General features: G+C 39.7%; 1 protein-coding gene across 1 annotated transcript in view; it reads right to left on the minus strand.

Moving 5' to 3' along the window:
* Nucleotides 1-795: 795 nt before the first annotated feature.
* The window catches only part of SLC7A14 (solute carrier family 7 member 14), a 27,701-nt gene continuing 2,796 nt past the window's right edge, over nucleotides 796-25,700 (minus strand). Inside the window, exons 2-7 of the mRNA XM_015819127.1 lie at nucleotides 14,945-15,181; nucleotides 13,922-14,139; nucleotides 9,002-9,148; nucleotides 6,696-6,904; nucleotides 3,831-4,708; nucleotides 796-1,115 (exon numbers count right to left, since the gene is read on the minus strand). Coding sequence (XP_015674613.1) covers nucleotides 796-1,115; nucleotides 3,831-4,708; nucleotides 6,696-6,904; nucleotides 9,002-9,148; nucleotides 13,922-14,139; nucleotides 14,945-15,181 — 2,009 coding nt within the window. The remainder of the gene's footprint in view (nucleotides 1,116-3,830; nucleotides 4,709-6,695; nucleotides 6,905-9,001; nucleotides 9,149-13,921; nucleotides 14,140-14,944; nucleotides 15,182-25,700) is intronic.

Consider the following 25,700-nt stretch of genomic DNA (forward strand, 5'->3'; position numbering starts at 1 on the left):
TTTCCCGTGCCTCCAACCCTTCTCCTTATTCAGCAATATTGTCACTTGATTCCCTAGGATGACATCACAAAATCATTGTCATGCCATCAGAAGTCCACAGAGGGAAGGAGGAGGAAAAGAAATGTGGTCCTCAAATACAAAAAAGATTGTCTATTCTTGAGGAAAGCATTGGAAATATTAACATTTTCCCTACCAATGGAACCCAATTTATGTTGCTGATAAATGTTGGATGCAAAATGTTGGATGCATTTTCGGCTGAAAGCTTAAGTCAGTGCAAACAGTAAGGCTTCACAAGCTCTCCTAGTTTGGTAAAGGATCAGCTGCTGTCCACATCAAATGAAATAACATTAGGGCTGGGAGGGTGTGTGTAGAGAAATCAGTTTTGATTCCTTTAGTTGGACCTTCAGTGGATTCAGAATGAACCCTTGACAGAACCATCCTGAGCAGCAGTGAGTGAGTGAAGTAATTACTGGCAGAAGGATCCAAACCTTGATAAGAATGGTTTCAAATGAAGTTGCTGCCTTGATTCACACAACACTCTTAACTGGGTCAGTTAAAGACCTAACAAATGCATTTGCACAATATGTTGAGTTTGCTAGTAACTCATGAAGCTTGCCATGTTGTGGAAATGCTTATTGAGTTAGGCCATCATGGTTCATAATATTAATCCCCCCAAATGGGTGAATCCAGTAACTGGGTTGAACAGGTTGTGTGAATACTGCCCCTGAATTTCAGCCCAAGTGTTAGCTTAGTGACCAAATAAAATAAAACGACATGGTTGTGTTTCTATCGCATCTACTCTGGTGAGTAGTCTAACTCATCATTAGAAATCAATGCATCTGAGTTCTGTTTATGTTTGGCTTTGTTCTTTGATTTGCTACTTGTCCGACTGCTTTCCTTTCCTTCAGCCATCTGCTGGTAAGAGAAACCTTTGTCATCAGCAGGATCCCAGTCCTGGAACTTTTCATTCCCAGCGGAGTCAAATCCTTCTTCAATGGAGAATGGATCCACATCAACATCGTAACGTTGGTAAGTGCTTTGGTGCAAAGCCTCCTCTCGAGCTGTGATTTCCAGCGTACTGTTCCATATGCCGTAGCCAAAATAAATCAGCAGTCCTAGGGAAAAGAGAAGAGAATTTGGCCCATGAATGGCTATGTTCAAGCCCCCCATATTTATTTTAATCATGGTCAGTTGACAAAGCGAGGAGCAAGAGAGAACCCAAAGGTGCTTTTTCAAGAGGCAACTGGACTTCCTTGTTTTTTCTTTGAAGGCGTTTCACTTCTCATCCAAGAAGCTTCTTCAGCTCTGACTGGATGGTGGGGAATGGACTTATATTTCTTGCAGATAGCTGGTCATTTGCATTCTTTTAGAGAGTCGTTGAGGCCACTTGGAGTTTATCTGTGTTGTCTGGGTCACCTGAGTATTGCCAGTTCCCCACCATCCAGTCAGGGCTGAAGAAGCTTCTTGGATGAGAAGCAAAACGTCTTCAAAGAAAAACAAGAAAGTCCAGTTACCTCATGAAAAAGCACCTTTAGGATAACTATGACCTGGATGACTGAGAATCTCCATAGACATTGAGCAACAGAGAAAGTCCTGTAGATGAAAAATGTAATCATAGTATATTTGATCAAACTTTGCCTTCTCCTTCTTTTTGATCTGCTTTTACTAAAGAAGAAGGCTGACCTACATTAGGACTACACAAAGCTTTGGAAGGATCTCACTTTGACAGTGTTTGAAGTGAAACAACCCTTCCAAGCTGCTTCATGAAGTAATGCAGGACTTTTCCTCCTACTTTCTAAAATCAAAGTAAGGCAGCCATATGTCTACAGAGATTCTCAGTCATCCAGGTCATGGTTGTCCCAAAGGTGCTTTTCAAAGGCGACTGGACTTTCTTGGGGTTTTTTCTTTGAAAACATTTTGCTTCTCATCCAAGAAGCCTCTTCATTTCTGACTGAATGGTGGGGAATAGAAGGATTTATATTTTTTTTGCATCATCTGGTTATTAGCACTCTAATGGTAGCTCTCTGAGAGTCATTGAGGCCACTTGGGGATTTATCTGTACCCTCGGGGTCACCTGAATCAGAGTGCAAATGGGTGTGGGACCTTTCAGCAGTCCCCAGGTTTCACACCCATTTGCACCCTGATTCAGGTGACCCTGAGGGTACAGATAAATCCCCAAGTGGCCTCCACAGAGAGCTAACCACCGACCTTCTGAATGCTAACAACCAGATGACTGCAAAGAATATAAATCCTTCTACTCCCCACCATTCAGTCAGAAATGAAGAAGCTTCTTGGATAAGAAGTGTGAAATGTTTTCAAGGAAAATAAAAAAACCCTGGAAAGTCTAGTTGCCTTTTGAAAAGCACCTTTGGGACAAGGCAGTCATACTGTTTCACTTTGCCTTGTTTCTGAGTTCTCTCCTGGCAGTCCCAACGCCTGGAAAAAGATTTTACACATCTGCAGCAGACACGGAGAGGTTGCTTTAGGCAACCTGAACTGCGTGTTGTGTATGTGAGGCAAGAAGAAGTGCCTCGCTGCTGCAAATTGTGTTACCTCATAGCCTTGCAGAGAACAAGGTCATCTCCTGAGTATGAAGTGCCTAGAGGAGGCAATTCACAGAGATCCACTGTAATTAACTGCTATAATGTTGAATAGTTTACTTTATAATATTTATAATTCAAGTATGGAATATATACACTGCTGGATAGTTATATAATTGGCTCAGTTCTGTTGTTCCTGCTTCTTCCACAATGAATTCTTTCTCCCCAACAAAATATGTATTATTTATTACATTGTTGAGCTACAAAACAAGACACCCAGGCAGAAAAGGAACAATGTTGAAGAAGGACAGTCTATTTTTCCTTTTCTTTTAGCTTTCCCACTTGTATGTTTTTCATAAGATGTTCAAAACAAGATACATGCATCACCTAATTAAATTTTTTTTAAAATCAGAGAGGCTGCCCATTCTCTCTAGGTTATTCAAAAAATAGCCATAGAAAAACAGAGATTAAAAAGAGCATTCGAAAGGAACAATCTGCAAATGGACTTAAAATGTAAACAATGGATGTGAATAAACAAGAGGCCGTTTTACTTAAAGTTCCAATAGTTCACCATGTAAATGTAGTCTGGAATGGTCCCAGATAATTTATTTTTCAACCTAGTGAAGTTATGTGAAGGCATTCCCTAATTCATTAATTAATGTCATTGTTTAACTGTGACTTAACGAGCAGGTTCAGACAATGTAGAGTAAGTCATAAATCATGTTTTATTACCTGTATTTGGAATCACATTATGCCTCAGGATATTGAGTCAAATAATTTTTGAAAAGCCAATTCAGCTATTTCCTTTCTCTAATGAAATAGGTTTCTCTCAGACTCTGCAGATATGCTGAATGGACAGCAGCTCCCATTACTGACAGCTGACATGGTGTTTCTTCATGGCTTTATAAACCGTGATTTGCAAAGCCATGGAGAATTGCCTGAACATTTTCACTGTTGGCTACTTAGGATTTTGAGACAAGGTGCTTCCAAATAGCAATATCAATAGCACTTAGACTTATATATTGCTCCATAGTGCTTTACAGCACTCTCTGGGAGGTTTACAATGCTGAGTCAACCTTGAGCCAGTCAGGATCAAACTCCTGACTGTGGGCAGTTAGCCTGCAATACTGCATTTTAACCAGTGCGCCAGCATGGCTCCGAACCCTGAAGGTACCATCAAATCAAGAAAAACCTTGACGAAGATAGGAATTAAAGTTTCAGTCCAACATTGGGTGGTCCTATTTTTGGAAAGGCTGCTTTGATTACTCCCATTTCAAATTCAGGACATACCCACAAAGCACCAGACAGCAAACCGTATCCAAGTGATCTTTGAAAGTTTCAGCATGAGATAGATGTTCACGAGCATAGCAAATGCAGGAACAAAAGGCAGGCAGGGGGCCATGTAAGGCAGCTTTTTGGGGTTTTCTGGCTGTTGAAGGATAACAAAGACCAACATAATAATCAGCAGGACCATGAGGACCACTAGAAGAATTGCCCACCAGCTCTGGTCATAAACATAGTCCACTCCAAAGATAATGAAAGAGCAGAAGACAAACATAAGGACAAACAGCAAGAGTACACAGGTGGTAACAGTCTGGCCTGTAGCTGCTGTAGGCCTGTCCATTTTCCCTGGCAGTCCAAGATGGATTCTCATAGTGTAATATCGTGGTCCTATTAATTTCTTCAACTTGATGAGATAGATGTTTTCAGACTCATCTGCTTCTATTCCCGAGGTCATGTCAACTGTGCCATAGTTGGGATGGTTGATGTTGTAGGTGGACTTGTCTGATTTTCCAATTAGCATCTCGTTGTCACCCAAGGAAGGGAGGTTCTTTGCACCACAGGTGTTGGTGGGGGGTCCTGCAAAATCTTCCCCATCACTAACTGGAGAGCAAACTTCTTTTTCACACTCAGCTAAAATCCCTTCTTTCTTTTTCGTGTGCTCTTCAGAAAGGAATTTGACAAAGCCATCAATATCACTCTCTGGCTGATACCGCAGAAGTAGGACACATACAGAGACTAAGGTGTAGGCAAGCAAAGTACCAATGGACATCATCTCTATCAGGTCCCTCAGGCTCACTAGCAAGGAGAGGAGTGCTGCCAGAAATCCTGAGACAATGCATGCTACTACAGGGGTCTCAGTATAGGAGCTTACATGGGCCAAGAATCTAGGGAGAAAAGAAGGAAAGTTACTTAGCATCAACTCCATATTTAACATTACAGACAGGCAACACCACAGACAGTTGGGTGGGATAGGATTTCATGATCTACTGTCCTTCAGGTGTGTTGAGGTAGACCATAAATTCCCAGCCAGAACAGATCAAAGCTATATTGACTTGGAATTCTGAAAGTTACATTTCCATACAGGAGGACAATGCGTTGAAGAAAGAGACTGTACTATGTTACACAACAGGAAGAAAGCCTGAAAACTTCCTTAAAACTTTCAATGAAGAACAGGGGAAAAGGTCAATCCCACCTCCAGTGTCCCCAGTTGCAGCTCACTTTATTTATTCTATTCATTTATGTGGCAAGGAAAGTATCTGCAAGGGAAACTATTAGACAAACGAACCCAATTCCTCCAAGATACACACAGACCTGCCTTAACATTTAGCAGATCGAGACAGTCGGGAAATAGAGAATGATGTCCAGCTATTCCTTCTAAGCTTCCTCATCATTTCTCTTTCTTAGATTACAGAATTGGGTTTCGCAGATGGCCTGCTTTGCATTGCTAATTTAGCTTTCTGCCCTCTGAAAGACCCTTGTGATGTTGAAATGAGTCAAAACCCAGCTCAGTTGGGCTTCTCCACATGAAATGGCTGACCCGGCATGCCTCACACTATTGGCATAGCAATATTCATAATTTGGATTTGATGCACGTCCCTTCTCACTGAACCTTTCAACTCTAAAATAAGCTTCTTATATTGTTTAGATTTTAGATGTAGGCCAAATATGTTAAAATTCAATTATATGCTCATTGAACCACGGTGACTGTGGAATATTTACATGGCAATAGACAGTGGACAATTGTCCCTTAATTCATTCATGATTGATGAATTATGGATAAGGATTGTACTCCTATCCATTCACGTGCTCCTCCTCTCTCTTCATGACTTCTCCAGTGAGCAGCTCCCAGTTTAAACCAGAATTGCCATTACATTTGAGCCAAAGAACTTAGAGAAGATCCTGGCTTATTATCTTGATTATTTAATTACATTTTGTAAGCTGCCAGAGTCACTGTTAGTGAGCGGGTGGCCATATACATTTTCTAAATAGATAAATAAAATTAGAATTTTCTGGTTTGAACTTAATGGGAAACTTGAATTAGATACAAACCACAACCCTCTCTCCACTGAAGCTGACAGATAATGAGAAGAATACGGGAAGGCCATGGAGCCATCACATTCACCCCGTTGTCTGAAAATAATCCACACATTTTCTGCATAACTGCTTTGAGATGTTATCTCAGCATTGAAGAAAGCCACCACCCAAGGAGAACCTCAACCTCCTTGTCAGGATTTAAAGTATTTTAGGCATTTGTACTTGTTTGCACTGTGATTGTCCAGGGCTGTGGAGTCAGAGTCGGAGTCGGAGTCGAGGAGTCGGAGTCGGAGGAAATTTTGGGTACCTGGAGTCGGAGTCGGAGTCGGCAAACAATGCACCGACTCCGACTCCTACTAAATTTAGATTGGAATTAAAAAAAAAGCAAGTTTAAATGTCCCAATTCACAAAAAGTTATAATTAATGACTTCTCTACTGTAAGAATAAAGACCAATGCATGCAGTGCCTCACGTAACCGCAAANTTCTGCTGTTACAGGGAACGCAGCGCCCATGGGTAACCTAGCCTCTCACTGATAAGGGATTAAGTAAATATGTTTTTTGCAGGACTAGAGACACTTGTATAAGTGAAGGGAATGGAGGGTCAATAGTTCAAGACTGAAGCTGTAAACCATTGGAAAAACTGCTGTCATTCAGCTAAGGCTATAAAAACTTGTAAACTCCAATTGTTAGCTTATTAATACAGAGGAGTCGAAGTCGGGGAGTCGGAGTCGGAAGTACAAAAAATTGAGGAGTCGGAGTCGGAGCCGGAACATTTATCTACCGACTCCACAGCCCTGTGATTGTCAGTGTGGTGTGGATGTAGGTTAACATCTTACCTGAAGAGAAGTCCATCACCAGCCATAGCATAAATTACCCGAGGCATCGGGAAGAGGGAGCCCAACAAGCTCACGGTGAGCCCAGCAACAGATCCAATAGCAACAATGAACTTGGCCGTGTAAAACCCATGAGCTGCAAACATCTCCATCAGGGGCGATTCCGTATCAATGTCACTGTATGGCACCATCAGTGTTAAGACAATACTCACCTATTGTAGAAAACAGGAAGACAGATAGTCAACGAGAGGGACACGGACGAAAAGAAATTTGAGGTTCCACTAATACTGAACTTCAGTATATTATTTCAAACGACTAAAAACTTATATACAGTAGTTATGCTGGTATTTGACTTTTTTGGTCAAAACTGTTTGAGAACAGCAGAAAACTGATATTTCCAGAGGGCTTTTCAGTCAGATAATTTTTTTCTTTGTCTATATATTTATCTTTGAGCTGATCTTGTTTTTGTTTTGGGGGAGGGATTTGCATTGTTGTTACCTTTTTAATATTGTGAGCCATCCAGAATTATTAGGAATCAGATGGTCCTCTAAACCAAATTAATAAAAAAAAGAAAATAAGGAAATAGTGAAATTCTAAACTATGCTACACTAAATTAAATATCTCTTTAGTACTACTATTTCCTATATTTTCTTTTTAAAAAATCCAAGTTTCGCAAATCTAAAAAGGAGATAATTCCATAATGTAAAAGAAAGTTTAACCTGCAATGAAATGTTAGCTGCCCTTATAATTATTGGTGAACAAGTTCTGGCTTCATTGACTGAAAGGAGTTACGTTTTGCTACTGAGAAGTTGTGGAATGTTTATGAGTATTCCAATAGTTCAGATTTTTTTTTAAAAAAACAAAACATCAGTATGCAAAGCCAAAGGATAAATGGAGTTGTTGGATAGGCAGCATTTTACAACAACAGTTAACTGTAAGTATATGAAAGATATGCATGGGAGGATTATTTAAATAGGGACAATATGTAACCCAAGCAGCATGTGCCTTCTGTATGAATAGTGTGTGTGTGTGTGTGTGTGTGTGTGTATTTGTGTAAAATGGAATGTGAATATAAAATAGGCAAAGACAAGATTAGAAATAGCAAACTTATCTCATTCTTTGTTAGCAAGACTGAACTAAGATCTTTTGCTGCCTGGATAGGACAGGGAATTACTCCCTCCCTCCCCTCTTTCTGGCTATTTTATTTTCTCAGACAGAAAATGTTACAAATGTCTTTCTCTCCTTTCTGGCACTAGAACTGCAAGAATAATAAACTAAATTCCCATTCAATTATCAGTTAAAATTCCTTTGATGGTCTTTTCATAAAAATCAAAACTAGCTGTGGAGCATTGAATTCAAATACTCTCTAAGGTATTATCCCCATATTAGTAGAGCAGAATTCCAGCTGGTTTTTGCCCCTGATAGATTTCTTTTAAAAAGTTTTGTAATTGCCAACATTTGCAAAGTGTGAAGACTTTAAATATATTTTCTGCTAATCTAGGTAACTATTTAATTTATCACTGTGCTTTTGAGACCTCTGAAGGGACTAGGTTCACAGCAGATGATGCAGGAAAAAAGGGACCCTTAGATCTACTTTCATATCCTCCTCCTCCTCCTCCTCCTCCTCCTCCTCCTCCTCCTCCTCCTCCTCCTCCTCCTCATTTTACTTGCTTTGGGTGTCGAGGGAGATACAAAGTTCTGGCTCTTGCCAGAATTATATAATTATAGTTCCTGTATCTGGGCTGGTTAAATTCATGAGAAATATGCTTTGTTCTAGATTTTTTACTTTGTCAGACAAAGTAATCAAAACTACACATGTAAGATGCAAGCTCAACGGTTTATTATAGTCTGCCTATTATACAGGAATCTCCCCAGACTGCCAGTCTTAGCCTGGGAACAGTGGTTAAGGTTCTGTAGAGCTTAAGGAGGGGAGGGTCAGTTGTGGACCTCTTGCAGCTGTGCAAGGACTCAAAGCTAATCCCAGACTTGAGGCTCCCCCCCCCACTTGGTTGGGTGTTTCCCAACTGATATGATAGCCTAATACAGATTGCCAAACTACTTTAAGAAAAGCTGATCATTCAGATTTTTTCCCCCTTGGAGATATACATTATTGTGATGCTAGTTGAGAATTGTAGGAGCTGTAATCCAGTTTGTCCTGGTTACCTGGTTGGGAAAATTAACTTCATAGTGCAGTGATGAATTGACAAATATTTGAAACAGTTTTTTGTGTGGAAACTGTGCACCTTTTCATGTGCACCTTTTCTCTCCTGTAAAGCAGAAAATTTTATTGAGAAAAATTTCTTACTTACAGATACATATGCTACAAGGCATGTGACCAACGAAGCAGTGATGGCATATGGGATAGATGTATTGGGACTCTTGGCTTCTTCTCCTGTAGTAGCAATGATGTCAAAACCAATGAAGGCATAAAAGCAAGTGGCTGCCCCTTGTAGTACCTGCAAAGCATTTATATAATGTTGCCCATTAATGCTATACAATGATGATTAAAGCTTATTGAATCTTTACTTAAAAGTTTCCTTTGGGGTCCTTGGTGCTCTCTGACCTTGGTTGTTTTCTTGTAGGCATTTCATTACCAAACTAGGTAACGTCATCAGCACCATCAATGCTAACCAAGCTCAGATTTGCACTCTCTGCAAATCAATGTAGCCCCCTTGTTACATTCTTTCATAAATTTCCCTGGGTTGACTAGAATGGCTTCACTTACTGTTTTTCTCTTATTCCAATTCTCAATTTTTTTAATAATAATAATAATAATGGAATAGTTGGGCTGCATGGAACTAGATCAGGCATGTCAAACTGCTGGCCTGTGGGCCGGATGCGTCACGCCGAAACCGCACCCACCTCACTTGGTGTGGGAGATAACTTCACTCTTACATAAACTGAATCATTGGACAAGGTAAAATAAAAAAAATAACTAAAAAAGATTAATCCTCCCTTTCTTCATTCTATCAGGAATGTCAAGTTGGTTGGAGAGAATCCCCTGGGAATTAAAAGGAAGATATGGCAGGGTGACAAAGAGAATTTGACCCATTTTCTGTGAATAAGCCAGGATGATTGTATAATAAGAAAAGACCTGGGTATGTTTTATTAGATAGCCCTTCCTAACAAAACTTGATTTTTGCTTGTATCACTGTTCGTCTCAATGAGCAACTCATCTGCCTCTTGATGCCAGGCAATTTAATCATACATTGCTTAATTAGTTTGTTAAGTCCTCAATTCTTCAGAGAGCAAGATAATTATGTTTATGAATTGCTAATATCACCCTCCTGAATAATTCCCTTTGGAGCCCTTTCAATTTTGACAACTTGGGAAAGAACTGTTGTCTTTTGGGTTTACCTGAATAAAATTCAGGCATAGACATCAGAGGAGGGTTAATTTGAAAATGAGCAGTAAAAGAGAAGCACATTTCTGTAAGGAAAGGAAAAGAAAACATTGAGAAGTGGAGGAACTGAGGGCTGTGTATATGTGTCAGGGAATTCCAAACCGGAAAGAGTTAATCCAGTCTAAACCTGCCAATCTAGACTGAGGAGAAAAATTGGCCTAACCTTGAAAATTCAAATTCTGAGCAACTAATTTGAAGCAGAAAGGTCATTCTCTCTCATAAATGAGCTCTTAAAAAACTGGTCTAAGTTCCATTTTGCTTTAGTCTTTTTGCTTTCCATCACAGGGAGATGCACCTCATCTGGAGAAAAGTTGGAGACTTAGAAAACATGGAACGAGATGAAAATTAGGATTTTGTATATATATATATATATGGGAGTGACCTAGCCTATTTCATTATGGCATCAGTTCCATTTTGTTTCCCTCTATTATGTGTGCATCTTCTTGAAATATTAACTAAAATTAAAGCCTGTTAAGATCCATGAAATTTTCCATTCCCCCCCCCCCTTTCTCCTACTGTCTTCAAGCATCAATTACTTCCTTGGTTCAATCAGCTCCTGTTGCCAAGATCTTGCCCAGATGTCTGAAGGCTGTTGGGAGTCTGAACAGGGAGGAATAGGCTGAAACTCAACCTTGACAAGACCAAGTGGTTGTATTTGGACTCTTCAGATCTGGAGATGTTCCATCTTTAGTTCTGAATGGCAGCACTCCCTCCAGATGTGACAAATTGGGAGTGTTTGGGTCTCCTAGTTCCTGCTTCAGGAGCCCAGGGCAGCTGTGGCCAGAAAAGGTTTTGCACAAATTCATCTAGTATAAGTAGTCCTCCACCTACCTATGGCCATAATTGAGGACTCAATTACTGGTGTAAGTTATGATGGTCTTTAAATGACTGTGTCTGATTTTACAGCTTTTTTGTGGTGGTTGTTAAGTGAACATGGTGATTGTAAATCAAACACTGTGGTCATTAAGTTCATTTTGGGGTGTTTTTTTTTTTACAGGGAACTGGAAGTGACTGCCAGTTGCGAACAAAAACATTGTAAATCACAGCTGTGGAACCATGGGATGTCGCAAATGGATACAAAATGTGTTCCCGTTGCCAAGCGTTCAAAATGTGGTCATGTGACTAACAAGGGCACAGCCATTGGAAGTTCAAATCCAGATCATAATTAACTTTCTGGGGGCTTAGCATAACTTTGAATGGCTGGTAATGCAACTGATCATAAGTCAAGGCCTACCTGTATTTCAAGTGCACCCATTTATGGCCAGCTTGCATTTGGATTATTGCAAATTATGAGCGTGCCGCAAAATATCTGTATTACACTTGTATGGTTACCAATAAAGTTCCGATTTTACAGTTTTTTATAATTAATTTATAATATAAAATACAAAAACATAAAAGCAAATAGTAGGAAAAAAGGGAGGGAAAGGGGGAAAGGAAAAGTGTAGAAAAGAAGGGAGAAAAGAAAAAAAAAGGAATTGACTTCCAATAAATTTCCAAGTGTAATTCAAGGTGCTGGCTATCACATATAAAGCCGTTTATGGCATAGGGCCTCATTACCTCAGGGATCATCTGTCCTCTGTAGTTTTGCTCATCCTTTACAAACTGGCAGAGCCAGCTTGCTCCAGGTCCCATACATTAAATAGTGTCACCTGATAGGACTCAGAGGATGGATCTTCTCTTTCATAGTTCCTGTCCCTTTGAAGGATATTTCCTTACCACTCCCCAAGTTTTGTATGGCTGCCCCCCAGGAGGGCTTTGGGGTTATGAGGGGTGATGGATCCCTTGGGGGATATTTATTAGAAGTTGTGTCATTTCCCCTGACATTTGCTCTGTATATTGTTTTTGTTGCATTGTTTTGAATGGTTGATATTGTACACTGCCCAGAACTGGGATGGAGTTGGCCAACCTATACATTTAATAATTAAAGATAATCCTCGACTTGCAACAGTTAATTTAGTGACTGTTCAAAGTTACAATGGCACTGAAAAAAGTGACTTATGACTGTTTTTCATACTTATGACCATTGCAGCATCCCCATGGTCACATGATCACAATTCAGACGCTTGGCAACTGACTCATGTTTATGACGGCTGCAGTGTCCTGGGGTCATGTGATCACCTTTTATGACCTTCTGGCAAGCAAAGTCAATGGAGAAGCCAGATTCACTTAATAACAGCGTTACTAATTTAACAACTGCAGTGATTCACTTAGCAACCGTGGCAAGAAAGGTCATTAAATGGGGCAAAATCTACTTCGCAAATGTCTCACTTAGCAACAGAAATGTTGGGCATAATTATGTCGTACGTCGAGGACTACCTGTACACAAATAAATTCCTATCATCCCCAAACTCTGGATGTATTAACCAAGGTTAGTAGGTTCTACAGTCCAAGCAACCTCTGGAAGTCAGCTATGGTCTTTCTAGCAATGCTGTGAAATGTATTATGGCTGGGGACCTCACTGACTCCTACTGATAGAAGAAAGCATTTCAATGTCTGAAGCTCCCATCTCTCCGGAGAATATTCTGAAGGCACATTGGATGCTGCAACTCTTAACTGAATCCCCATGGAGGGATGAGCAGCACAACAACATAAAACCTAACAAACAGTTCAGAAAATCTACCTGCAATTGAAAAAAATGTAATTATTCCACAGCCCAATGTGTTTTGGACTCAAATGGACCTTCGGGGCATTGTGCTTACAATACAGTGGCTCTTGAGTCCAAAAGGTTAACCAGACATCACTATTTTTATATTTTATTGAAACAACAAAATTAAAATAAACGGGTGGAAGAGAGGCTCTGTGTACATGGAAACATGCATAGTTTGGATTATGCTTTGTAAAATATTGCCTCTGTCTCATTACTGACAGGTTAAAGGTGTATATCTATTCATCCTAGGACACTTCAGAATATTCTAGTACAGATCCAAGTTCAGCTACAAAATACTGTGATTGTTATTCCATTATATTTAGAAAAAGGAATGGGATATACGCTGAATGACAAATAAGCCACTTCTAGTGTACCCCAAACCCTTCAGCAGCCTAATTTCTAGAGGAAAAGATTTTTTCTATTTACGTTTGTAAATACAAATGTGCAATCTGTTCTATATTGTCCTCTGTATAATTTGAATTATTATGCTTTCTTATAACAAACAAAGCCCTAACATGTATCATTTGGCACATAAAAAGTAAAGGCTCCTTTGAATCAAGTTCAAATCTCAATCATTTCACAAATATGTCCACAGTTTTCTGGAAAAAATAGCAGAAGAATTTGCTATGCTATCATGAGGGATGGTTTTTCCCCCCAATTTCCTAGTTTGTCCCTATACTTGGAATTCTCTGTTGTCTCTCACTGATATACTAGCCAATAAGAATTCTGCTTAGGTTCCAAATTCAGACAATCCACGCAACTTTACATTAACACCTCAAAAATACACCTTCTTCTAATGAAGAATGATGGGTAGTGATGAGTTTTGTAGCAAAGTCTCTTTAAGTGGCTTATGACATTTTCTTCTAATCAAAACCATTGATAATATACTGTTAACTACCTAGAGCAGGGGTGCCAAACTCGCAACGTCACGTGATGTGTCACAACATATCATGACTTTTTTTGCCATTGCCAGCAATGAGGTAGTCCCGGTTTCGCTATGATGCATATGGCCCGCCGGCCGGCAGTTTGACACCCCTGACCTAGAGCAATTGGCTGTGGAATTCTGGGAACTGAAATCCACATATCTTAAAGTTACCAAGGTTGAGAAACACCATTCTAGAGCTCTATCGCCATTTCCCAATTTTACTTCTATCAAATTGTCATAAAATATTCACTCACCCCTGACCATCCAAATGGCAGGAACTGCCCCTCGGCCCAGTATTCTCCATTCACATAGGTAAAGCCTGCAATCATGATGAAGATCCACACAGCCAAATTGATCACATTCAACACATTGTTCAATCCTACTGAGTTTTTCACTCCCAAAGCAACTATGATAGTTACAATCACTGCAATAACCAAAGCTAGTAGATCAGGGTAGGACTCTTCCCCTTTACCTGTGAAAAGAAAACAATGAGCGATTCCAGAAATCTAGACAGAATCAATATAATGGCAGAGAAAATGACTTCTGAGATGATTTCACTCTAGGCCAGGGGTCTTCAAACTTGGCCCTTTTATGACTTGTGGACTTCAACTCCCAGGATTCCTCAGCCAGCCTGCCTGGCTGAAGAATTCTGGGAGTTGAAGTCCACAAGTTATAAAAGGGACAGATTTGAAGACCCCTGCTCAAGGCATTTGCTACCATGTTAGGCTACGCTCATTTACATGACAATGAAATCACATAGTTGTCCTCATAGCTTCTCTGTGGTTTTTCCCCCCATCTTTCTGTGGGACCTTTAGAAAACTTATTTTTTTAAAAAAAAACATGCCCAAACTCCAAGTGTTGTTTAATAATTTTATTTTTCCAGAGGAAAGGAAAAAGTGATGTTCTTCCCATGCCATGCACAGAAGTGGGCCACAATAGCAGCTGAATCTTTTTCCAACATTGGTGAGGGGACAATATTCTTTCTGTTGTTGAAAAAGTCAAAAGACCATGTTCAGAGACACAGATACACCATGTGTGGTATATACTTCTCAATCCTAAACCTTGCCATCTGAAGCATCTGTCTCATTCTGCCCAATATATGGGCAGAATCCTATATATTTCATATTAACTTGGGGTCTACAGACATTGAAGTGGGACCCTTGAAATTATTAGCAGCATCTTGGCATATTTACTCTCCAGCAAGAATTCGGCTGGTTTTCAGAGTCCAAGTAGTATGATCAGGCATAAAAACTAGTTTATATTCAGGACATTCTCACCCAATCCATTCAAAGTCCCAACGCTGTCAATCATCCAGTGACTGATGGTGTGATTGGCCAGGGAGTCGAACATGCTGCTGAGAGCACTGGCACCAGCTGCTGTGCCAATCAGATATTCGAGGATTAGGTTCCATCCGATAAAAAAAGCCACGAACTCTCCCACCGTCACATAGCTGTAGGTATAGGCAGAACCTGTTGTTTTTGGTACCCGCACCCCAAATTCAGCATAACAAACCCCTGATGGAGACAAGAAATAGAGGCAACCATCAATAATTAGATTGCAGACAGAATAAAGCAAACAAAGCTCAAATCCTATCAAATATCCTAACATCTAAAATGTATGATGCAAAGCAATTGGATTTTGGGAAGTACATGGCATTCTTAAATCAAATTTTAAATTCTTATAAGAAAAAGGAGGTGATAATCACACATAGGGATGGTCACTTATGATCACCTTATCTGAATCTGGGTTACTTCGAATGTAAATTCTGCTATCTTGCTAGTCTTTCATGTAACTAGAATACTCCAGTAATGCAAGTGGGGTGAAGCATTAGGATGAATGAAATTTTAAGGCGTTGGGGAGTATTTTCTCCCAAACATACCATCTGCACATTATTGGCCTGCAAATACTTCCCTGAATACGATTTGACATTCAAAAGAACATGGGGTAACAAATAGCCATTTTGTCAACGCTGCAAATACTGTATATGACACATTTCTTGCACAAAATAATGCCATAAATGTTTAAAGCATTATGATTATGCTAAATTATATATCTACTCTTCTGATAATATACTCCACTGCCCCATTGTCCCCAAATTAGTTTCTGGGGGAGTTTTCTCCAATAATAAGATGGAATTGTAGCAATTTTATTTTACCCATTTTTGCAATAAGGCCACTGAATGTGTTAAATGGCGCAGACGTTAATGGTTCCTTATAGTATAACTTCGTATTGTCAAAGACCTGGTACATCTCAATCTCTTTTTAAATGTACTCTTGGAAATAACAGTTTTCAAAGGGATATTTGAGACTTTTATTTCTATCAGTGGTGTTCAGGGACAAAGGAGTTTGAACAAGAGAAGAAAACAAAACAAAAAACCCCACCAATTCGTATCAACTCTCACCCACAGCTGACCCTGCAAACACTGGCTTGCATATAAAGTAATATTCAAAGCTGATTAAAAATGCATGCAGCCTACAAATGCAAGAGAAGAACAGCGTCTGAAAGATTTATGAAACAGATGCCATAGGTGTTCAGTTCCAGGCTTTGACTTGTTATGACTCAAAAGGAGGTTGGCTACTAACTTTTGGCTGTGGGGAAATAAGGTTTAATGAAAGATGTACCTTATCTGGGTTCATAATCAAAACAGGATTGGATCTGGTTGGTGCTCTGATGGAAGAGTAAAGTTTGGGAAAAAAGACAAAAGAAATGCATGGGAGTAGGGTTACCAAACTCCCTTCTGCAAAGTTGCTGAGAAAATTATGTGGATGATATTGTTACTAAAATTGAGCGCACTTTAAGAAGAAACTACAGGGCTGGTGATAGTTTTTGTATGAAACATTTGCATACAAGTAGTCCTCAACTTATGATCACAACTGTGTCCAAAATTTCTGTTGCTAAGACAGTTGATAAGTAAGTTTTATGTAGGAAATGACCAGGCTGAGCCTGAGGGAGGGGTCAAACGTATCATCAGTCTTGAGTCCCTTCACACCCACAAGAGATCTAAGTCCAGCTCTCCGTGAATTCCTTATCTAGCACCAAATTGCTTTGACCTTTAGTAGTTCAGATTCTTGCAGAAGAAGCTTAAGCTTACAATAAATAAATATTATTGTAAAAATAAATCACAATAAATCTGTATAAACATTTGAACTGCCTGGATCTCCTGGTTTCCCTGGCGCATTTTGCCCCATTTTATGACCTTTCTTGCTAGAATTGTTAAGTGAATTACTGTAGTTGTTAACATGGTTATTAAGTGAATCTGGCTTCCCCATTGACTTTGCTTGTCAGCAGTTCTCAAAGGGTGATCACAAGATCCCAGGACATTGTAACTATCATAAATACAGTACATGGCAGTTGCCAAGTGTCCGAATTTTGATCGTGTGATCATGGGGAAGCTGCAGCTGTCATGGGTGTGAAAAAATGGCCATAAGTCACTTTTTTTACACATCGTTGTAACTCTGAATGGTCACTAAATGAATGGGTGTAAGTCGAGGACTACCTTCTCTCCCTCAAAAGCTCTGCTCCAAAAGGTACAAGAAATGGACTCCGGGAGAAAATCCATGCCTGTCCAATCCTTTTGGAAAGGCACATTGAAAGGGAGAGCTGCAAAGACCTTTCAGCTCACCCAACAATTACTCAAAGTTCATAGGTTGCACAAACAATGAATAAGTAGTTAAACTAATTTACCAGATAAATATAAATAAACAGTTCCATTCCACTTGAGGGAATCAGACACAACCCATATTTTAGTAAATACTTGGCATCTGGAAGATATTGACAATGTTGGACTAATTTTGCACGCCCAGTTAAAGGTGTTGACACCATCATCTTGATCATTATCATCACCATTGCTAACAATGCACATGGCTGGAGAAGACCTGAGAGGCTCAGGATCAAAACTTCAAGCCAGCAGAAATAATAGAACAGAAACATTTTTCTCTCCGTAACAAAAAGATGCCAGGAGGCCGTTCCAGAAAAGTAGCTTTTGAGCAGAGATCTAAAATTAGTAAGAGACATGACATCATGCGAGTCTAATGACAAATGGAAAAAAAAATTCAAGCAGATTTCCTCTGGATGCCTTCGGATGTTAATTTAAAAACTGAATCATGAGTCCATTAGAAGTAGGCAGGAACGAGGCTGAACTGGAGGCACTGCGATGAGGATAAAAGAAGAGAAGGAGAAAACAAGGCAGTCCTTCCTAATGTGCTTTTTTCATATCTGTCATTTACCTACATTTGTCAGGGTCACAACTCCCTCCAGCCAGTAGCCACCAGCCATAAATGCCATTTAACTAATAGCACTCAACCTCTAAAAAGAGGTCCGAAAAACTGTGCTGAAATAAGAGGGGGAAAGAGAAAAATTAGTATCCAATCTGGGTCGGTAACCGGGACCAAAGTTTTAGTCTTCCGAGCTTTTGGACTTGTGCTGGAGCGCATCCTCAGGGAATTTCTCTCTAGCAGTGTGCTTTGGGCTATTTTTTGTGTGGTATTTATATGGTGCCTGTCTGTGTGTGGCTTTTTAGTAGTTGATTGGGGTGTTGATGGCTGGCTATTGGCTCTTGGTTTCCTTGTGCTGCCAAGCTCTCGCCTCCTAAGTACTTGATAAGCTGGTGGTAAATCAGCACTCCTGTTAACTATGAGTGGTCCCTTTCCCAGGCTTCAATCACTTCCCCGGCTGTTTTTGTGCCTGCTCATCCAACAATCTTAGTAGCTGCAAAATTGAACATATGTCCTTGTTCATTGCAATGTGAGGCTACTAATGAGTTCGGGTCTCCTCATCTGAGTGCTTGCTTGTGTTCTTGCAATCTGGAGGTTAGCTTCCTCCCTGTCTATCCTACATAGTCACAGGGGCAATCCATGTAGGGGATCCAGTAGATTACCTTGGAAATACAGGTAGTCCTTGACTTACGAGCCACAATTGAGCCCAAAGTTTTTGTTGCTAAGTGAAACATTTGTTAAGTGACTTTTGCTCCATTTTACAACCTTTCTTGTCACAGTTGTTAAGTGAATCGCCTGCAGTTGTTAAATTAGTAACGAGGTTGCTAAGTGTATCAGGTTTTCCCACTGACTTCGCTTGTAAGAAGGTCGCAAAAGGTGATCACATGACCCTGGGACACTGCAATGGTCATAAACGTGAGTCAGTTCCCAAGCGTCTGAATTTTGATCTCATGACCAAGGGGATGCTACAATGGTTGTGAGTGTGAAAAAACAGTCATCAGCCATTTTTTTCAGTACCCTTGTAACTTTGAACGGTCACTAAACAAAGTGTTGTAAGTCAACACTGTATCTCCCACCTCCAAGCGATCTTTGCAATGCCTAATTTACCATACACAGAATAGCCCAAAGAGATAAATTCCGAGGATGGGCTCCAGCACAAGTCCGAAAGCTCAGAAGACTAAGCCTCTAGTCCTGGTGACCAACCCTGACTGGATCCTGTAACGTTATCCTGGGACACGTATATTTGCCTTCGTTTGTGAAAAATTCTGTCGTCTATTACTAAAGAAGCCAAATGTATTTAAAACAATTATCTTCTTACAGAGCAAAAATATGCTTTGACTTCTTTTAGAAGTCCAGATTCCTCACTTATTTTCCTGCTGTTTAAAACAGTAGATCTATGCATCCTGATACCTGGATGCCAGGCATTATGTGCAAGAAATCCAATTATTCTGCAACCAAGTCATTCGATGCTATGTGAAAGGAATACAGCTTTTGATTATTGGTCTATTCAGCATTCATGTGGGCTGTGAAGGTTTGTTCCATTTCATAAAAAAAAACAAAAAAAAAAAACAGCAGAGCTTCCAACAAGGGACTCTGATGTGACTCTTTAATGTTCTTTCGAATTAGGAGCAGATTTGTTCAATTTGGCGTAATTCCTTTTTCTTTTTAAACAAAATCTAAACAGACCCTCAGATCAATTGGTTGGAAATGGAAATTGGGCCATTTACATTCTTTCCCTGTCTCAAATCATAAGCAATCACAAAAACATGGTTGGTATGATAATCACTGTGATAATATTTGGGAACAATAAACACAGCTGCATATTTAGGTTTTTTTTTATCGAGTTGGCTATAACTTTAAAAAAATCCTGGCTCTTTAGAGCATTTTTTCTCCAATCTTTTCCTGGCTCTATGCATCTAAAATCAAACCTGCTTGGCAAAAGGTGTTTTATTGAATATTGGTCATAACATCTTATCATGCAGCTGTGTTTTAGATGTTAGTGTTTATTTATTTTTCTTCAACTCTTAGAGCCACTTGTCCCCACTTTGTCAGTTTCTTTCTTTGCAAGATCCGTATTAGACAAACTGCAAGGAGAGGAGATAGGGACTCCAATTTCCATCCACATTTGTCAGCTAGTAAAGGAACACACGGCTTAGCCAATATTTCATTAGATTGGGCACTTGCTATTTTATAATTTCTCTTGTGCAATGCATGTACGCATAAATAAATCTCTGCAGTTTACTGTATTTTCCAGCAGTTCCCTTCAATATGATGAAAGAGGATTTAATTGAAATTAATTCACGTAACATCCTCCCTGACTGAATGCTGATTAATATAATACAACAATATTAATGGATGTTATGTGTACACAGTATGTGTTAATCTTTTTTTTTCCAAAACATTTTTTTCTTTTCAATATCTTTTTTGTGGTGGGTTTTTTTCCCTTGTTTTGTTTTTTGTTATAATATTTTGATGTTTTGTATTTTAACTTTCCTTGAATAAACTAAATATTATTGCAAAAAGAGAAAATTCAATAGGGCCAGGCTATTTACAGAGCTGCCTTTCCACCCCCCCCCATTATTTTTTATTGACTCACCAGATCGAGCAGAGACAGCATGCTCTGAGTCCCCTCAATTAAACAATGTCATCTTGTTGGATCCAAGAATCATATCTTCTCCGTGGCAGTGCTTGATATGTTTTATGATTGGAAGGTGTCATTTATCTGGGGTACCTGGGTTATTGTTGTGTGGGAAGTCAGCCCTCCCCCCCCAGAGAAGGAAATATTAAAAAGGCAGAATATTATATTTCCTTAAAGGATCTTAAAAAGGCAGAAAAGCATGCCCAGTTTTTCTTAATAGCCCCAAGTCTTCCTCCCCCAAGCAGAAACCAGCTCTGTAGAAATGCAGACATGATAATCATTTCAGAAAGACTGGCACCAGGAAGCTTAGTGCTGATGGGATTAGAAAGACAAAGATCCCTAGAACTAACAACCCTCACCCAAAAAAATCCAATACATGACATAGCTATCAGCCACAGACTCAGGAAAGCAGGATATGACCTTTAGGACATAATAGGATTAACCCACCACCATCAGAATACCAGAAGGGCACATTGAACCTCAGGTCAATGCCACAGGAACAACTCCAGACACAAAAGCCCAAGAAGGTATAAAAACCCACCACTCCCTGTTCCATGTAGTCAGCTTTCCAGAGCTCTCTGTCTGGCTCTGCTCTTCAATAAACTACAATTTTCTTTCTAAAGCAGTCTCCATTTTGTTTATTCCCGGCTTGGACTGGACCCTGATGAAGATTTTTCTTTCAACAATTTGGCACCCAGGATGGGACTTCAAGTTGGATTTTAATTTTTGCACACCACCCAGAGTCAATATTATGAGATAGAAGACCATATAAAACAAACAAACAAGTAACAGACAAGTTTTTTTCAAAGAGGAGGAGGAGGAGGAGATTTTTTGATAAAATCATCCTAGGTAGACTGATGTGTTCTTATACCTGTGGGGTTTCAAAACGGGCAAGGAATGTGTGTGAATGCCTTGTCTTTCATGAAACAAGCATCTCTTTGCAAGTCAGTGGCCTCTTTGAATTTCTACAGGACTATTTAATCTCCAGGAATAGATCATAAAGGAACTACACTGGGGCTTGATCATATTGTGGGCAGCCACCACAGTTGAGCATGAGGAGTTGGATAAGAGAAAATGAAATCAGCAGTTACAACTTCTCATGTAATCTCAGAAAGAGAATTTTGAACTGGAAGTCCCTCAAAAGTAAGGTACAAAAACAAAAACTCTCTTTTTCAGGGGAAGAACATGGCTGAGAAATTTCAAGGTAGATTTTAAGCAAAATCTGAACTCTCATTGAATTAGGATTGCCAGTTTCTACCTGTGTCCATTAATATTTTTCATTCAAGGCAGCAACTTTCCTTAAAGCATTAAACCTGAGAGTGGAAGTGAAGTAGCATACAATTTAGGCTCCATTTTAGGAGACCCCATGGGATTGAAATTTGGGGAATTTGTGGTTGCTTCAGTGCTGCCACACTACTGAGTCACCACCCAGAAGTTCAATATACTAGTCTCACCCTAGAGACCTCTGGAAGCTGGGTAGATCAACCTTTCCTTTGGTTGCTGGAAATCAGATAGATTGGTCCTGCCCTAGCTCTCTAGAGACACGCAGAATGTCCCACCATTAGCTGCCAGAGGACAATCAGCTGCAGTCAGTTGGCAGAATGTCAGAAGTCACTTCCACACCTTTTTTTTTTTGCCTTGGTCATTGTGTTTGTTTGTGTAGGTAAGAAAATATCTCTGAAACAATGACCCGGAGTGTCACCAATTATTTAGTCTATCCTAAATAAAGCAGATTGGCTCATTCATGGTGAATAAAGATCAGTTCCCTGCTCTATGACAGCCAGCTAGATGGGAAAAATACTTTGCTTTCATCCCTTTTTATAGTAATTCTCTCTTCACTATTCACATTTCATATTTCCCATTAGCATTTTCTCTAGACAATGGGATGGAGAAGAAACCTGACATGGCTTTTCACAGGAGATACTGGAATATATGACATATGCACAATAGTTTTTTTTTCATAAATGCAGGATAAAAGGTCAGACAAGCTGTAGTCTGCATGTCAATTGTGATGGTTTGACAGGGATAATACACAAACTAGCACAGAGAACACCAGAACCATCAAAATGGGTCTTTCTCCATAATATTTCTTTTGCATAGCCAATGCACCTCCAAGCATCAATCTTTTAGTCTTTCCTTTATTCAGAGAGAGAAAAAAGAAGTTACCTCTTCACCTGATCCTATGAATTAAGTAGTTTCATCACAAGAAATTTTAATTGAGTTGAATATGACATCCAATAACCTCTTTGCTCAAAATCAGGTGAAAGAAAAATAATATGTTTTAGGTTCCCTGGGGAAACCATCAAAGAGTTGTTTTGATAGTTAACATTCAAAAATATGACTCTTACACTCTGGTTTCTGCTTCAGAATGCTTACAAAACCTACTCAGGAATAATTACATTTCTGCTAATACTGTGTGTCTCCAGTTTGCAAAACCTTCAAAAAGCAACTTTGCAATTAATTAAATACCTTATTTGTTATTAATGTCCATTTTTAGACAATACTCTTCCTAAATGTAAGAACTGCATTTCAGGCTCAGTCAAAAGTAGTCTTTATTTGGGGGGATTTCGGTGCTATCTGAGCTTGGTTGTTTTGTAGACATTTCATTACCCAACTAGGTAACACCATCAGTGCTAGATGTTACCTAGTTGGATAATGAAACATCTGCAAGAAAAGAGCCAAAATCAAAGATCACCAAGGATTCCACAGATCAACTTGGAGCTACAAATATTCTCTTCTAATTTTTATTTGTATTTCATCTCTGACACTTGAAGTAGCTGCTGTATAATAATGAGAGAACATATAGGCCAGTGGTGGCGAACCTATGGCACGGGTGCCAGAGGTGGCACTCAGAGCCCTCTCTGTGGGCACGCGTGCCGTCGTCCCAATCCTAGGCCTTCAGCTGGGTTTTATAAAACCTTTTTGCTTTAGGCCTCCACCGCCGTGTACAAAAAAAAGGTTCAATCAATCAGTCAATTTCAACTTCTCGCGGGAAAAAAAAAGATCTTGCAAAGTTGGAATTGATTGAACTTTTTAGTCCCACCCAGTCTGCCGTTACCACCGCAGCCACGCCCAGCCATTGGGCCACACCCAGCCAATGGGCCACACCCAGCCAATGGGCCACACCCACCCGGCACCCAACAATGCATAAGTGGGTTTTGGGTTGCAGTTTGGGCACTCGGTCTCTAAAAAGTTTGCCATCACTGATATAGGCTACTCTTCACTTACTCATTATTCCTATTGTTGAACATGAAAGAGCTTTTAACATTTCTTATGGAAAATTTCAATTTCTTCCTCTAAGAAGTTGTCTCCTTTCCTTTTTCTCAGATAAGTTTGGGAGCTGAACAAGTGTAAATTGTAACTGCACGTACATAAAATCTGCACTTGTTCTAAGATCAATGAAGTTTCCTCTTAGCACTTTTGCTTCCTATAGAACAACCCCATGGTTAATCAGAAAAACAGTACACTTTCAACTATACATTGCACTACAATCCTCTCTCAGTAAAAGCACCATTAAATCTGGAGTTAAAAGCTTGATTATAAAATTTCAATTTGATATTGGGGTGCCTCTTAAAATCTAACAATACATTTCACAGCTATGCTTTTGATCCAGTGGATGAAAAAAGGAATGCAATGGTCTGAAATGGAAGGGGATTCCATTAATTCTTCCAAGAATCAGAAGACAGACAGTATTGTATGTTGTTTTTGTTATCAATTGGTTGACAGTTCTATTGTTATGGGATCCTTAAGTTATTGCTGTCATTATCTATGTTGTGACAATCTGATACTGACTCTATTAGGGATATTTTAAAATAACGGTGAATGTTTCAAGTGCATTGAAGATTTTTAATTGTACAGGTGATGTTTTAAATTGGAGGTCTTTGCAGAATGGTTGGTATACAAATGTAATAGATACAGAGATAGGCAGATGTATTTCCAGGGCTCAGCCATGAGCTTTCACCAGACATGTATTCAGCATCAGCCTGAAAAGGGTTTGTCCTTTCAGAACTGAACTCTGTTAAGTTCAGTTAGAGCAGTGGTTCTCAACCTTTTTAATGCCGCGACCCCAATCGGTCGTAAGTCAAGGACTAAACCGGTCGTAAGTCGAGAACTAAACCGGTCGTAAGTCGAGAACTACCCAACCGGTCGTAAGTCGAGCACTTTCCCTGCCCGGGAGTGCCGCACATGCGTGGTTCCGCCCCCTGCGCCGGCCGAGGCGTAGCTGGCAAGCGGCAGAGACGGAGCAGGCCGACCACCAGCTGGCCCAGCCCAAGGGAGGTAAGGCACCCGCCGGAAAAGGGGGGGGAAATGGCGGACAAAAAAAATGGCGGACAAAAAAAATGGCGGACAGCCTTGCTTGGCGACCCCTGTGAAATGGTCGATCGACCCCAAATGGGGTCCCGACCCACAGGTTGAGAACCACTGAGTTAGAGAGGTTTTTGCTCAAATGATATACAAGCAAGTGTATCTTCATAGTGACACTGTCTGTACTTTGGTTGAAACAGCCCAGCCATGTGCTTTAGTAACTATAAGACAGGATCATCCTATTCTTTCATGTATTCTTTATTGTAGCTGGACTCACATAATTCTTCTCTTCCTTTTCTTTTAGTTTTGACTTGTGTGAAAGATGTGTGAAACCAGTCTTTCTTTGTGTTTTGCAATTTACAGTTCATGCTAGGTATAGGGTGAACTTCATAGGAATCTAAGTCTTCGTATTGTGGCCTTGAGCAATAATAAAATTCAGTGGCAAAAACAGTGCTGTGATTGTTAGCTTATTTTTCCTAGAATGAATAGACAAAATGGATGTGTTAAGCTGCTAAGCCTTTGTGAGGCTTAACACATCCATTTCTATCTTTAAAATTCTTAATCTCCAAATCCACAATTTTTCTACTCAGTATATCATGAGATCTATCCCAATAATACTGTAAAAAAAAGAAGAGGAAGAGGAAGAGGAAGAGGAAGAGGAAGAAGAGGAAGAAGAGGAAGAAGAAGAAGAAGAAGAAGAGGAAGAAGAAGAAGAAGAAGAAGAAGAAGAAGAAGAAGAAGAAGAAGAAGAAGAAGAAGAAGAAGAAGAAGAAGAAGAAGAAGAAGAAGAAGAAGAAGAAGAAGAAGAAGAAGAAGAAGAAGAAGAAGAAGAAGAAGAAGAAGAAGAAGAAGAAGAAGAAGAAGAAGAAGAAGAAG

The sequence above is a fragment of the Protobothrops mucrosquamatus genome, unplaced genomic scaffold (assembly GCF_001527695.2).
Source record: "Protobothrops mucrosquamatus isolate PMUCROS unplaced genomic scaffold, P.Mucros_1.0 scaffold861, whole genome shotgun sequence".
Classification (NCBI taxonomy): domain Eukaryota; kingdom Metazoa; phylum Chordata; class Lepidosauria; order Squamata; family Viperidae; genus Protobothrops; species Protobothrops mucrosquamatus.